At 52.5% G+C, this 14,669-nt stretch overlaps 1 protein-coding gene across 3 annotated transcripts in view; it reads right to left on the bottom strand.

Moving 5' to 3' along the window:
• NPHP4 (nephrocystin 4) overlaps positions 1-14,669 on the bottom strand; it is a 138,029-nt gene that overhangs the window by 17,949 nt on the left and 105,411 nt on the right. For all 3 annotated transcript variants that reach the window (XM_023215199.2, XM_023215200.2, XM_023215201.1), the window contains 2 exons: positions 8,822-8,982; positions 5,326-5,506 (listed from right to left, as the gene is read on the bottom strand). In XM_023215199.2, the coding sequence (XP_023070967.1) occupies positions 5,326-5,506; positions 8,822-8,982 (342 nt within the window). The remainder of the gene's footprint in view (positions 1-5,325; positions 5,507-8,821; positions 8,983-14,669) is intronic.

The raw sequence follows: 14,669 nt of genomic DNA, 5'->3' as shown, positions 1-14,669 counted from the left end.
AACCTGAGTATCCTAGGGAAAGCCGTGCTTGCCCACGGCACACTCTCCTGCGAGGATGGGACCCACAACCCCAGTGTGGCGTTTACCTCCCCAAGGGGTGAGGCAGAGCACCGCCAACGAAGCTGTGTCCCAAAATGAAGCACCCAGGATGCGCGCAAAATGCTTGTGTCGTCAATCTCCTTAATTCCAGCGAGGCAGTGTTGAGTGTCCTCGGGCCTGGGATATCCTCACCATTTTCCTGGGAGCTGTTAAAAGCGGGAACCCCTTCCCCGGGCTGCCTGCCTCTCTGCATCCCTTCGCTTCTGCCCACCCTCAGCCCCAGGGCAGGGAGGGGCTTCCACACTGGCCAGGTCCCTCCTCAGCAGATTCACCTGCTGCGTCAGGTTCCCTCCCCTCTTGCCCGTCAGGAGCTGCTGTTTCCAAGGACAAGCCCAGTGCTGGGAGCATGCCCACGTGCAGGCGCCTGCAAAGGTGCCACATCCTCCGTCCAACCCAGGTTCTCCCGGTGACAAAACCGGAGCTGACGGAGGTGTCTCTCTAGAATGGTTCTGAGCTGAGGCTGGAAAGGGAGCGCCCGTCCTCCCAAGGGAGCCAGGCAGGTCTCCGAGCTGCTCTACCCGAGTCCAGCCCCTCCACACCCCAGCGAACAGCACTTGGATTCTGGAAAGGATCCAAAAGCCAGATCCTGAATCACAGATGGTGACACCAAACACATTGGCGGGACAGCAGACCGGCCCCCAAAAAGGGCTGTTGAGGGCAAAGGCCCCGATGTGGTGGTGGAGAGAGGTTAGATTTAGAAATCACAGACAGCCTGGAGTCAATCTCTAGAAAACTTCTAGAAGAGCTTCACTTCACAGACGGATGGAAAGTTGGCGACACAGCAGCAAACAGTCCCTGCTGCCCTCAAAGAACTCACATTCTCCCAATTCTTAAGCTCCTTTGGTCATCTTGAGTTCTCTCTCTGGATCTCAGTCCAAGCCGGGCTGGCCTTTCTGCCACCTCCTGCAGGCTGGAGCTGTTCTTGGTCATCTGTCCCTGCTTCAGTCTTCGTAAGTTCTTTCAAAACTGAAGCTCCGAAAGCAACTGTGGCAAAGGCACTGGCGCGTTGGCCGCCTCCTCCCATCTGTGCACGAGCACAAATGCAGAAGTCCCCGGCTCCGCGCCATCCCTGGACGCAGCTTGAAAGCTCACTGGGCAGCAAACGTGGGGTCAAGCTGCCTGCTCACCTGTGCTGAGAATTCGGCTCTCAAGGCCAGGTTCTGATGGCCACGCTCACAGCCGTCACCACGAAGGATGGGAAGGCTGACTGCCTCCTCCCACACCCCAGCTGGCAACCAGAAAGGCCAGTGGCGCACTTACCCAGCCATCTCTTTCCAGGAGAATTTCATTCTTTCCGATGTTCCAGTAGCTGACATCCCCTGCCTCCTGTTCTTTCTCCTTGACCCCAATGTCAGCACCGTGCTGTGCAGCAGGACAGCCGTGCTGACCTCCCCCTAGGCCCAGGTCCCTGCTACATCCCCACAAAGATGCAGCCTCCACTTCCCCCGCAGGCCCTGCACTGTGCTTCCACCTTTGTGCTACCAACTGACTCCCGGCACCTACAGCGTCCACTCAGTCCTCACTCCAAGCCGGCTTCCTGAGAACAAGCACCTAGAACAAGGGCTATTTCGGTCTCCTCCCAGTTGCTCTTAGACCCTCCCTCCTGTGCTAGCCTGCCATGGCCACCTCTGCCCCCACAAGCATTGCAGAGGTCTCTAGTTTCCCCTCAAGTTAAAGCCCATCCCCTCCCGGTGGAGGCTGCAGAGCCTCTGCCCAAACACCCTCCTCTTGCCTGCCAGGAATCCATTTTTGGCCCTAACAACTCGCGGTCACAGGATCAAGATCCCCGTCCCCAAGAAAGGAACCCAGATCGGCGCTCCTTCACATGAACAGATGTTCACGCACCATAGGCTGTATCTCCTGAAGCCCAAGGAGAACAGGGCTCCAGATGAGATGGGCGCTCAGGCTTCTTATCAACGCTTCCATCAATCTCTGCACCACAGCGTCAGGTTCAAGGGCCAACACTACCACAAAAAAGCCACGATCGGGGTCCTCAAAGACCTCCCAGATTCATGTGGGAAAACGGCAGACAAACAAGCAGGCTGGGGCAGGGAAAGGAGAGCAGCCTGAACCAGCCCAGCATGCCTGTGCCAGGGCCAGAGCTGGGGTCACCGGCGGCACTGATGCTCACGCTCCGGGCCACGCTGCCCTCCACATGACGGGGAGAAAATGCCACTGATGCTCACGCTCCGGGCCACGCTGCCCTCCACATGACGGGCAGAAAGTGCCACTGATGTCCACGCTCCGGGCCACGCTGCCCTCCACATGACGGGGAGAAAGTGCCACCGGCCCCAAAGCCTCAGTTTCCCACTCACAAGCTCAGCGTTGTCCCGGCTTCTTGCTCCATGTATGTGTCTTCCCATGGGACTTCATGGCAGGGGCAGCAGCTCATGGGCTGGCGATCCTGGCAAGCTCTCTGTCACATCCTGAGGATCTCCTCCAAGAAGGAGGGGCCTCCCAGCACCTCTGTTCGCTGTGGGCTGCAGTGGGTTCACCCCACACCAGGGGCAGTCCAGAAGGCTCCACAGCTTTCTCGACCACCTTCATCTGCTAGCGAGTGGTTCCCTGAATGGCAGACGAGAAGGCCTCTGGTCCACCCACATCTGACTGGAGAGGGCACTGGGCTATTTTAAGCCCGAACTATGCACCACCCCGAGAAGTACTAAGAGATCAAGGAAAGTGTTACAAGGCCGAGCTGGGTCCAGACAGCTGCCGGGGCAGGCGATCAGCATTCTTGGAGCTCGGGCTCGCAGGACACCTAATGAGGACAATGGCTGCAGCGGGTGGCACCAGCAGGACACAGAACCCTGCTGGGCTTCATGAGCATTTCCTCTGACTATATTTATACTTAGAGCACATGGGAAAATAAACCAGGTAAGCTGAATTTACACTTGCACGCTCACTCAAGAAGGGTACAAGCGGCAAAGGGACTGCATTTCATCAGGGCACAACTTGGATATCAGATTAGTGCAGGCTTTCTTCCCTTTCCATGAGACAGGTTACACCTGCACCAACACATCTGCTACAGGGGCAGGAATTCCCTGCAAACATACAGGGCTCCCGACGCAGCCCTGAAGCTGGAGCAAAGCCCACCACTGCCAACCGTGTGACCCCACAGCCTGGCCGTCTGTCAGAGTGCATCACCACCCAGTTCTGCTAGGATCCCATGAGAACACAGATGCTTGGCCTGTGAGGCCATCTCTCCAGACGCCGGCCTCCCCCAGGAAGGGCCACAGAACACAAGTAACACCCACGCTCCTAGCCGGAGCCCTGTCCTACTCCACAACCAAGATCACTGGGATCAAAGAAAGCAATCTGGTGCTTGCAGTCCCTGGACGACAAAAGCTGACCGAAAGACAGTGCGAAAGAGGCTGCCAAGGAAGTCAGCAGGCCTGCGTGGAGCAGCCACCAAGCACGAGGGCAGTCCTCTCCCCGTCATCAGAGTCCCAGGGCCCTGGGTCCAGCTGGCAGACGCCCGTGTCCCCGGCCATGGCACAGGCTTCCTTGCACGGCCTCAGACAGGAACACGCACTGTGAATGCAGCCGGCCCAGAGCAGAATCCAAGCTGAGGCCGAGCCTCAGGCTCCATCCCGCTCAGTCACCCTGCAGGCTTCCACGGCCGGCACCCACGCTGCTGGCAGAGAGAAGCCTACTGTACCACAGAATAGGCAGTTTTATGAAGAAAGAAAAGCCATAACACTTTTTTTCCCCAAAAAATGCAGAATTGACGGAGGAGAGCCAGGCTCGCTGCACTGATGCGCAGAGTGCTGAGGGTGGCATTTGTCCTGTTAAGACCTCTCCCTCTCCCGTAGGCGCTGGAGTCTCCCGGGCTGGCTATCTCAGCCTTCCCTTCCCGTGAGCTTATCTCTCTCTTGCAGGCAAAGTATGAAAATGACAATTGGAGATAACATATAATGCAGGCAATCTTTCTTCTGAAGATAAGATTTTAAAACCTGGAGTCACTGCACATTTGTGAGCTGGAGAATTAAATGTAAAAACAACCAGCGCGGTCTTGGAGCAGAACATTCCTTGCAACTCCCTTAGTTGCATGGGCCTTTGAATAATGCCTGCTCCTCACGTGTGGCTCATTTATTTCTCCAGAACCTAATTGAGTTTTGCTGTGTCCATATTGTCTATTTTCCAGGCCACCTCGGATCTACATGCATAAACACGCAGGCAGAGCCTCCAAGCTGACTTAACGGCTGTGCACTCGAGCCCCTCCGCCGGGCCCCCCAGCCTGTGCGCTGCCAGTGCCGGGTGGATGTGGCCCATGGGGCTCTGGGGTTTACAATCAGGCTGGGTTCTGAGGAGTGGAAAATTCCCTAACAAAATAGCAGAGAAGTCTGAATCTCATGCAGACAGACACAGCTTCGGAAACACCACACAGCTTAGTTTTGTTGTGCTTTCAATTCTGCCTTGAAAAATCCCAAACGTTCCAGAGGACCCTCGGGAGGTTCAGTGAGCTTGTCACCGGCCCTACAGGGTCCCACGTTGGTCCTCTGGTCTGAGGTGCACACAGGCAGGCACCCAGCCTTGTGTCCCTCGACGTCCCATCAGCAGCCCCTGTCCCAGCAGAGGCCTCAGTCAAAGCCCCTGGAACGTCTCAGGGGGGACCTCCTGAGCCACCCAACCCACGTGTCCCACCCGCCATAGTCCTGGACATGGAGTGAAGTCCAGGGCTTTGCTCAGTCCCTCTAACGAGCAATCGTGGGGCACCATCTTCTATCAAGTCATGGTGCTGGGCTGAGAAGAAGTGCGCCTCTCCATTTGCCTCCTCCCGGCCTCTCCATTCGCCTCCTCCCGGCCTCTCCATTCGCCTCCTCCCGGCCTCTCCATTCTCCTCCTCCCGGGCTGCAGGGAAGTCAGGAACACTTCCCTTGTCTGTCCTCCATCGTGAGACACAGAGAAGTCTCTCCTGGAACCCGATCACCGTATTTGAGGACCGTCCTGGAGATCCTCCAGGGATGGCACCAAACAACAACATGCAGGAGAGCCCGATGACTGATGACCTCCAACGCCGATGAGAAATTCAGAATGCAAACAACTGGTACCAGGACAGACTCAGCAGCTAAGGACACAGGCTCCATGGCCAAGCTGGTGAGAATTCTGCCGGTTTCTTCCTGGGCCCGTGAAGCCCGTGATGTGGCCCCTGCCCGAGGGAGCCCACACTCTACCAGAGAGGTTGGGCAGCTGCTGGAGAAACGGTACAAGGCTGGGGACTCTTACCCACGTTGGCCAAGGTCAGGTGCAGCCGGCCCTTCACCACCGAGTGGACACCGATGGGCTTGATGCGGCCAAACCCCAGCACGTCTCCACTCACCACCATGGTGTCCTGCTCGTATTCGGTTGCCACAACCTCAAGCTCATGGGAGGCCTGCACAGCTGGCCGGCCTTGGCGGAGGAGATGCTGCAGAGGAGAAAAGCACGCTCAGAGGCTGCAGCCAGCCCTGAGGACTGGAAACCCACCAGGAAAAGCCACTGTGGGCGGGAGGGAGTGTGCACAGCAGGACAAGACCTTGCACCACATTGGGGGGTGAGGGGGGGGCGAGCCAGGGGCCAACATCTTAAAGCAAGAGTCCTTATTACTGGGGTCTTTTTCACAAAGTCTTAAGTAAAGTATGACTGGATTTACCCACTGAATAAACACCACTGGGCCCTGTGAAGGCATAAGTAGGTCTGGCAGCTGCCCTGGAGGACCCTCCCCTCCACAGGAACCAAGAGCAGGAGAGAGGGCAGCCAAGCAACACAAAGGACTGTGAGCCAAGCGTGTCTGGGACAGCGAGGAATCCAGGACGGAAACCTGAACCAGACTCCAGGAGGAAGACAGGCCACGCACAGAGAGGGCAGGGGAGGCAGAGAAGGCCGGGGAGGCAGGCAGGCCAAGGGCACAGGGCACAGGGTATGACGCCTTCCCCATCTCCCTGGGCCAGGGAGCATGGCTGGGGTAGGGGCCTATGGGGCCCAGGGAGGGACCGTGGGGCATGAGGGGCCCGCCGGGAGCCCTGGGCTGGGGTTTGGCCCGGATCTGCATGCCAGGCCAAGGTTGCTCAGGGCAGGGTGGGAGCAGGAAGCCTCAGACCCAGCAGTGCCTCAGCAGGACTTTCCTAACCACGGGCTCCTCTGCTGATCAGATTCGACGGCTCAGTACTCTGCCTGAACACCAATGCTGTGAGGTGTGTGGGAGATGACAACGGCCTCACAGCTGCACCCCAGGCGTGGCTGGGACACTCTTCCCCATGTGCCGTCTCTGCTCTGGTGCTTCCCCTCACATAAGCAGCAGTGTGGGAGCAGATGAGGTTCTGGATTTTGTAATTCTCCAATTTCTACAGCAACAAAAGTATCTGTCTCTGGGAGTGAGACGCCAGACCTGACCCTTCCCTTGTGGGTCTGGGGTCTTCTGGTCCCACAGACCCTGCTCGCTTTGCCACAACTGCATGCGATCACTGCATAGACATCGATGATTCCGGAAACTCAGTCACTGGGAGACTGAGCAGATATGAGAAGTCTCCTCTGGAGAACAGTCAACAAATATAAGGAACCATGTCAGTCTCTCCAGGAGGCAAGGAAATGCAAATGGAAACAAGGCACCATTTTCCTCCCAAATCATTATCAAAATGGCCAATAACGCCCTGCGAAGCCAAGGGCATGGGACGCAGTGCCCTCTGTCTTCAGGAAGTGCACATCTGGCTCTGCACACCTGCGACCCTCATGTTGGCGCCGTCAGAATTCTACTTCCGGGAACGTGTCACTGGGGAGAAGAGGATGGTAAAGAGCACAAGCTCCAGAGACAGAATGAGGCTAAGGCTCCGTCCTGATTATCACCAGTGTGGTCCTGGGCCTCTGTTTTCTCCACCAGAAACAAGGATAAAAACAGAACTGCCCCAGGGCTGGGCTGGCGGAAGGCAGCACAGGAGCTGTCTGTCCCTGGAGGAAACTCTTCTCATCGCCGTAGCAACGTGTTACGGCCAGCATCCCCAGGAAATCAGCTAAAGACGGGGGTAACATTGAGCTTCAAGAAGTCCACAGCAGTGATTAGCAGAAGGAAAAGCCACCGTAGCGACCCGCAACAGGAAAAGCTCAAACAAGATGAAAGCTGGCCCCGCCTGCAGAAAGTAAGTCCACCAAAGGCTAACCAGAGCATCCTCACTCTCCCGGGATCTGGAGTCAAGAGGATTCTCTCTGATCATCTCAGTTTTAATGTTTTCTACCTAAGTTTTAAAGTTACAAGATTCTATTTTAGAAAAGTGAAGCTTTATATGTAATTGATTCAAGTCTATGTCAACAAGTGTGATGGCACTTTTTTAAGGGGCTCTTTGTGTAGGAGGAGATCCAATGGCTTCCGTCTCCATGTGGGACAGCAAAGAGGGGGCACAAGGTTTGGCTGGGCATGACAGGGGAGCCACTGCCACCCCACATGTGCCCAGCGAGGCCCGGCTCTGCCTCCCACACCACCTGCCTCCTTCACTCTTCCCCACCATGCAGCGCCTGCTGGGGTTGAGGCCTGTGCCAGAGATGCTGCGGTGTCAACCCCCAGTCCTGCCTTGGGGACATCAAAGCCAGCATGGGAGACAGACAAGCAAGGGCCACGATGACCCTGTGGGGCCCATGCCATGACCCTGACAGGAATAGAGGCCCAGGGTGAGGCATGAGAAGAGCAGCCAAGCCCTGCAGAGTCCCTGCCACCTGCAGACCCCACCCTGAACGTTCTGTGCACCGCCCACCACCCTGGGGGCATCCCCCTCCTCTAGAAGTCACAGGGAGGGGGATGAAGCCTGGATCAGTCGGTCAGACACAGCGAGCCAAGAGCAGACCAGAGGAAGAGCAGCTGGAAAAACTCCCAGACCCCCACATCCCCCCAACCCGAGAGCACAGTGCGGCTGAAGCAGCAGAGGAGTCGTGCTTTTCAGGGGTCAGCAACTGCTGGAGAGGATGAGGCTGTAAGACAGGAAGCCCCGGGGGTTCAACAGTGTCAGGAATCCAGGGCGAAAGCAGCTATGTGGCACTCAAGAAAAGTGGGCAAATCTCAGAGACTCAGGGCCTGCAAAAATGATGCCACATCCTCTCCCAGCTCCGCCCCATGGCCTGAGAGGAGAAGTCTCAGGACACCATGGAAGTGTGTGAAACTGGCCCCAGGCCTTGGCCCAAGAGTTGCTCTGGGGTCCCCTTCATACATTGGAGAAGGCTTGGGAAGAATCCCAGGGAGGAGGAGTAAAAGAATCCATGGATTAAGGTTTTATTATACAAGGAGAATGGAAAACGACAATTAGTAAAAGAGATTCTAATTTTCATTAGAATGAGAAAAGCACGACGCATGTCACTGACCTTAGGAATCAGGTCACACTGCACGCCCCAGTCATTCGCGTATCCATTCATTCATCCTCAACCCACCTCGGATGCACCTGCCCTCACCACATTCACCACGTGGAAGGAGATGAAGTGACACTGCCTGGTAGGTCAGTTTGCAGGAGAAATAGACAACTGAGTTTGATCTTAAGAGCTTCCTGAGCAAACAACTAGCATTATAGAATTCAGACAGTGAAAAATCTTTTCCTTTCAAGAAACAGAGAATGCAGCACTATTTTTAAATTAGTGAACAAAGAAGGCCAACCAAGTCCTGCACAGGACAGCGCCCACTCCTTCCAAGCAGACAGATGCTGGAAGTGTGACTTGTCCCGTGAGGGACGCAGCACCCACTGTGCCTGTCCTTCAGGAGAGCCGCTACCTTCATCTGGACGGCGGCAGAGCCGATGAGCAGCAGGGAGTCTCCGTCCCAGACGTCGATCTGCAGGGTCTGCACGGCGAGGTAGCGGGCGAAGTAGCGCCGCTCACCTGGCTTCAGGAACCCAGGGCCCACCATGTACCTCAGCTGGAAGCCAGGAGACCCTGTCAAAGAGGCCACAAAGGAGGCCAAAAGTAATTGGAGTCATTCATCATCTTTACACTTGGAAGAGATTTCGGCTCTGGTCATGATTACTAATTTCTGCTTCTGTCATAGCTACAGTTAATAAACACGTTAATCAAAAACATCATAAAATATCCAAATTAACAGAATGAAGAGTCATGTTCAGAAGAACTACATTTCTTTCCCAAAGAAACAATCAACTCTTCCCAAAATAAGATTTATGGTTTCACCAAGTCCTTGTAATAGCCTATGATGGATGGGAACAAATGTCCTTATGAGGCTGGCTGGGGAGTTTATTATTCTGGGCACACAGAATTTAAGAAAAAATGTAGTCTACATCTGCTGTCAAAACTGGCATGTTCACACACAGAGCTCAAACCGACATCAGGCTTAGAAATAATGCGTGAGACAGCCAGCAGCCCCTCTCCTGGCCCTAAAGCAGGACTGCACCTGCCCCATGGGTATCCCGGGCTCCTCCCATGGGGTATGCCCTGGTCATCAGGCTAAGAGATGGGAACTGGACTGTGGCCCCTGCCTCCATCTTCTTGAAGTGGCATTATCATTAATTCTAAATTGACAAAAATGCCATTGGAACCATCTTTAGTTAAAGTTCGAGGAACAGTCATGCTGGGAAGAATTTCAAAATAACATTATTTCTCTTTCTATCAATAACGGCGACAACATTCCCACAGCCCCCAATGAGCAGAGGAAGGAAAGAATGTTTACTCAGCACCTCCAGCGCCAGGCCCCAAGCCAGGCTGAAACTTGGCCACAGGTCCTCTCCACCCAGGCTCCAGCCACCTCAAGCCCCACAGACCACATCCCATCTGCATTTCTCAAGACCAGAGGACAAGGAGTGAGCGCAATGTGTCAGGACAGGGGAATGAGGGGGAGTGAAAAGTGCAGGGCCCAGGTTGGGCCCCAAGGAGGTGGAGCAAAGACCCACTGCTCAGGCCCGGCACTGGCCACAGCAGGAGCTCACGGGGGCATCTTGGGGCAGAAAGGCAAGCAAGGAATCTGGACGAAGACCAAGGAGGAGATGGCGATTAACATCACCCAAGGGCAGGCACGTCCCCAGTATGGCACCTCAGAGGTGATCAGCCACACAGCCCCCGCCCCTGCCCTGGCCCCACCTATCCTGGACTGTGGCATCTAGTGAGAGATCAGGACACACCCACGCACAGATGGGAGCCTGGTGGCACTTCTCGCAGGGGCAGCAGGCCCTGGAACAAACACCCATGAGTACCAAAGCCTGGCTCAGGGCACGACCTGCACTGACCTGGGCTGCAGAGGAAGGAGTTGCCCAAGCCCCCCCTCCATACTGGCCACGCCTTTGCAGGCCAACTCGCCAGTGACACCCTGGGTACGCTGCACCTTACCTCAGCCTCTCCCATGCCACAGACCTTCCTAGAGCTCTAGGTGCTCAACCCAACGGGACCCTCTGTTTTGTCTCCCGGGGAGCTCCTTCCAATGCCCTGCTGGGCCGGCCCCCGCTCCATCACCACTATACCCCAGCACTGCCAGGGCCTTTCAGTGCTACCATTAATTCACTCACTCAGCAAATAAATGACCGCGCCCCCGCCACGCGGGAGGCCTGCACAGGGTAGTGCTGGGAGAACTGGACAAGCAGGGCCCCACCCTTAAGGAGCTCAGCGTCTCAAGGACAGAGACACTGATCCCAGAGCTGACAGCATGCTGAGAGCTCTTGGAGTGGGCGGCAGGGGGCGGCGCATGCTAGGCACGGGGCCATCCTGGTCTGGGCTCCTCTGACCAGCCTCCCAACTCTCCCCACCGCAGCCTCAGACCTTTCCCCTCCCTGTCCAGCTGGGACAAGAGGCTCCTCTGAGGCCACCCCTGAGGTCCAAGCTCCCCACAGTCCACCCTATGTCATTTCCATCCCTCTCAGAAGTAAAGGAAGCCGGCCTCCAACTAAACTAAGAAGACTACCGGGGCAGTGGCCCTGTCCTCCCCAAGCCCACCTCCTGCGCCCCCATCACAAACACCGCGCCCCAGCCTGGATGGAATCCTCACTGCTTCTGGGGTTGAGGAAACAGAAAACATAGTAATGGTAGAAACTAACCACTCTCCATTCAAAGGCAGATCCAGGCAATGACGAATGAGTAACAATCTAGAAGACTAGAGTAGCCAACTCCCACGGTGGCAGGGATGCGGGGTGCAGGGATTCATCTTAACACAGCAGCCCAATGACAGAGAAAACAACTTTTCAAGTGTATTTGGAACATTAATATAAACTAACCATATATTAGGCCACAAAAAACTACGCTCCATAAAGTAGAAATAATACAAATAATATTCTCCAAACATAATGCAATAAACTAGAAATTAATACACCAGCCTGGGCAACATAGCGAAACCCCATCTCTACAAAACACACAAAAGTCGCCCAGGTATAGTGGTGCATGCCTGTAGTCCCAGTTACTCATGAGGCTGAGGCCCATCGCTTGAATACAGGACATGGAGGTTGCAGTGAGCTGAGATCGCGCCACTGCACTCCCGCCTGGGCTACGGAGCAAGACCTAGTCTCAAAAAAGAAAAAACAACAACAAAAAAAGGTAAAATTTTTTAAGAAACAAATTTGCAAATAAATAACTTTCTGTCAAAGGGCAAACACAATCGAAAAAGATTTTCTGGAAACAGTAATAATAATGAAAACACTACTTATTAGTATCAACAATCATAAGGCAGTAATCACAGGAAAATTCATAGCCTTGAATCCTGTATATCCATACAAACAAAGAATTAAGATAAATGAATTAAGCAGTTCAAAAAAAAAAAATAGGAAAATAGTAAAGTATACCAAAAATCAAGGAGAAATGAGAGGACAGTAAAGATAAACACAAAATTTAATCAAATAGAAAACAAAACAATAGCAAAACCCATAGGACATAAACTTTAAAACTCTTCAGAAAGATGCACAGTGGAAATGAACAGATGGAAAGGCAGTCTTGTCTGGGACCATCATCTAGCTCTTGGGTGTAAATTCTCCCCATGTGATGGAATGCCCACAAGGATCCTAAAAAGTCCTTATGGAAAACTAAATAAGCAAGAATACCCAGGAAAACCCTGCAAGGAAGATCAACGTGGTGAGAGCTCAGCTTGCTAGAAATTCAGGCAATGAAAGAGGCTCTGACTGAAGGCACAGTCCCAGTGACCACAGACATAGCCTAGTGCAGAGGACGCAAACCGCAGACCGAGGCTGAGCTCAGCAGAGAGATAAGAAATCATTTTCATGTTTTTAATGAATTGTAAACAAAAAGAAGAAAATGTGACAGACAACACAAGCGGCCCAGGAAGCCTAAAATATTTACTAGCTGGCCCTTAACAGAAAACAGTTTGGGCCAAGTCTAATGGAACAAACTAGAAAATACAGAAATAACCCCAAATGCGTGAAGAATGTTGGTCCATGATGATGGTGGCTCTCAAGTCACCAGAAAACAGACAGATTTTTATCAACAGGCATGGGGTCTGCAGGATACACATGGGAGACAAAAAAATAAAAAAATAAAATTTCTTAAAAAAAATTTACCACTTTTTTTATTTTTGTGTTTATGTCTAAACATAAACAAGGCCGGGCGCAGTGGCTCAAGCCTATAATCCCAGCACTTTGGGAGGCCGAGACGGGCAGATCACGAGGTCAGGAGATCGAGACCATCCTGGCTAACATGGTGAAACCCCATCTCTACTAAAAAAATACAAAAAACTAGCCAGGCGAGGTGGCGGGCGCCTGTAGTCCCAGCTACTCGGGAGGCTGAGGCAGGAGAATGGCGTAAACCCAGGAGGCGGAGCTTGCAGTGAGCTGAGATCTGGCCACTGCACTCCAGCCTAGGCGACAGAGCGAGACTCCGTCTCAAAAAAAATAAAAAATAAAAAAAATAAACATAAACAAAACCTGCAAGTCCAAGAACATGAGCCTAAATCACTCTGTAAAGCAGGAGAGGAGAAAGCCTTTCTGTCTATGACTCAATAATTCAGAAGCAAGAAAAGACTGATACATTCGACTACATTTTAAAAAACCCTTTTACATAGCAAAGCCCACCATAAGCAAAGTAAAAAGACAAATGAAAAGCAGGAAAACACATTTGCAATTATTACTGTATCATGAAGGTTCTTCTCCCTAATAAGAGCTCCCCAGAACAGAAGATGAAATAGACTAAAAACATGATAGAATAATGGAAAAAGATATGAATAGAAGTTTGCAGATAAAGACAAATATAAAAGATACTCAACTTGACTCATCATAAAAGAAATGCAAATTAAAACTGCACTAAGGGCCAGGCGTGGTGGCTCACACCTGCAATCCCAGCACTTTAGGAGGCCAAGGTGGGCGGATCACGAGGTCAGAAGTTCAAGACCAGCCTGGCCAACATAGCAAAACCCCGTCTCTACTAAAAATACAAAAATTAGCTGGGCGTGGTGGCTCATGCCTGTAATCCCAGCTACTCAGGAGGCTGAAGCGGGAGAGTCACTTGAACCCAGGAGGTGGAGGTTGCAGTGTGCCAAGACTGCGCCACTGCACTCCAGCTTGGGCAACAGAGTAAGACTTCATTTCAAACAAAACAAAACAAAAAAACTGCAGTAAGATGGACTTCACATCTATGGGACTGTAAAGCTACCAGCCGTTAACGCCCCATTGTGATGGGGAGCAAGAGGAAACCAGCAGCCCCTGGGATTGCCAGTGGAGCCCCGGGCGGCGGCACCCGGCAGAGGGTGCGGGGCAGTGTCTGTCAATACCAATGAAGCCTATGATTCCATAATCCCCTTTCCAGAACCAGAAAGAACTGACTGCTGAGACAGCGAAATACTGGAAATGATGCAAATGTCTATCAGGGTGGTTGTGCCGAGTAAAGAGCAGCACAACCACCCCACAGAGTATGATGCAGCTACCATAGAAACGAGCACAGCTGACATCTGTGCAGCCCACAGAGCATGACGCAGCTACCGTAGAAACGGGCACAGGTGATGTCTGTGCAGCCAAACTTGGGCTATGACGTTAACTGAAAAAAGCAGGGAGCAGAAGAGTGTATTTGGTACGTTACCACTGAATTAGAAAACAGGGAAAATAAAATGTAAATGTTTGCATATTTTTGAAAAAACAAATCAATAAAAACACCGGAAGGATCAGCCAGAAACGAAAAGTCTGGTTACCGTTAGGGGGCTGGGCAGGGGGTGGAGCCCACGGGGATAAGGGAGGCAAGAACCCTGAGCACACACTGGACTATGGTGTTCAACTTTCAACCATGTAAATATTCCAAAAAATTTAAATCAAAAAGGAAAGCAAACATAAAATTGAAAACAAATTAAAACAAATGAATCATACTGAATATCAAACCGGAGATAATTATTATTTCGAGGGCTTTTTGGTCACACAGAGCCCAAAAGGAACTGTGAAGAACCTGACTTGAGCAGGACGCGCACTGTTGACATTAAATCAACAGTTAACATCAGCAGTGTCATTGGGAAAATGCATTCTATACGTTGTTAGGCAAAATAAATAAGTAAATACATGATGAGAAACCATGATTTCCCGTGTAAGAGAGATACAAATAATATAAGGAAATTTATGAGAAAAATTCTAAATCTGACTTAGGAAGATCAACATGAACTCACGTTTTAACATTCCCCCAGCTCTTCCTGGCAAAAGGCTTTG

Source organism: Piliocolobus tephrosceles, chromosome 1, assembly GCF_002776525.5.
Source record: "Piliocolobus tephrosceles isolate RC106 chromosome 1, ASM277652v3, whole genome shotgun sequence".
NCBI lineage: Eukaryota > Metazoa > Chordata > Mammalia > Primates > Cercopithecidae > Piliocolobus > Piliocolobus tephrosceles.
The sequence above is the reverse complement of the archived record's forward strand: the minus strand, read 5'-3'. Positions and strand labels throughout refer to the sequence as shown.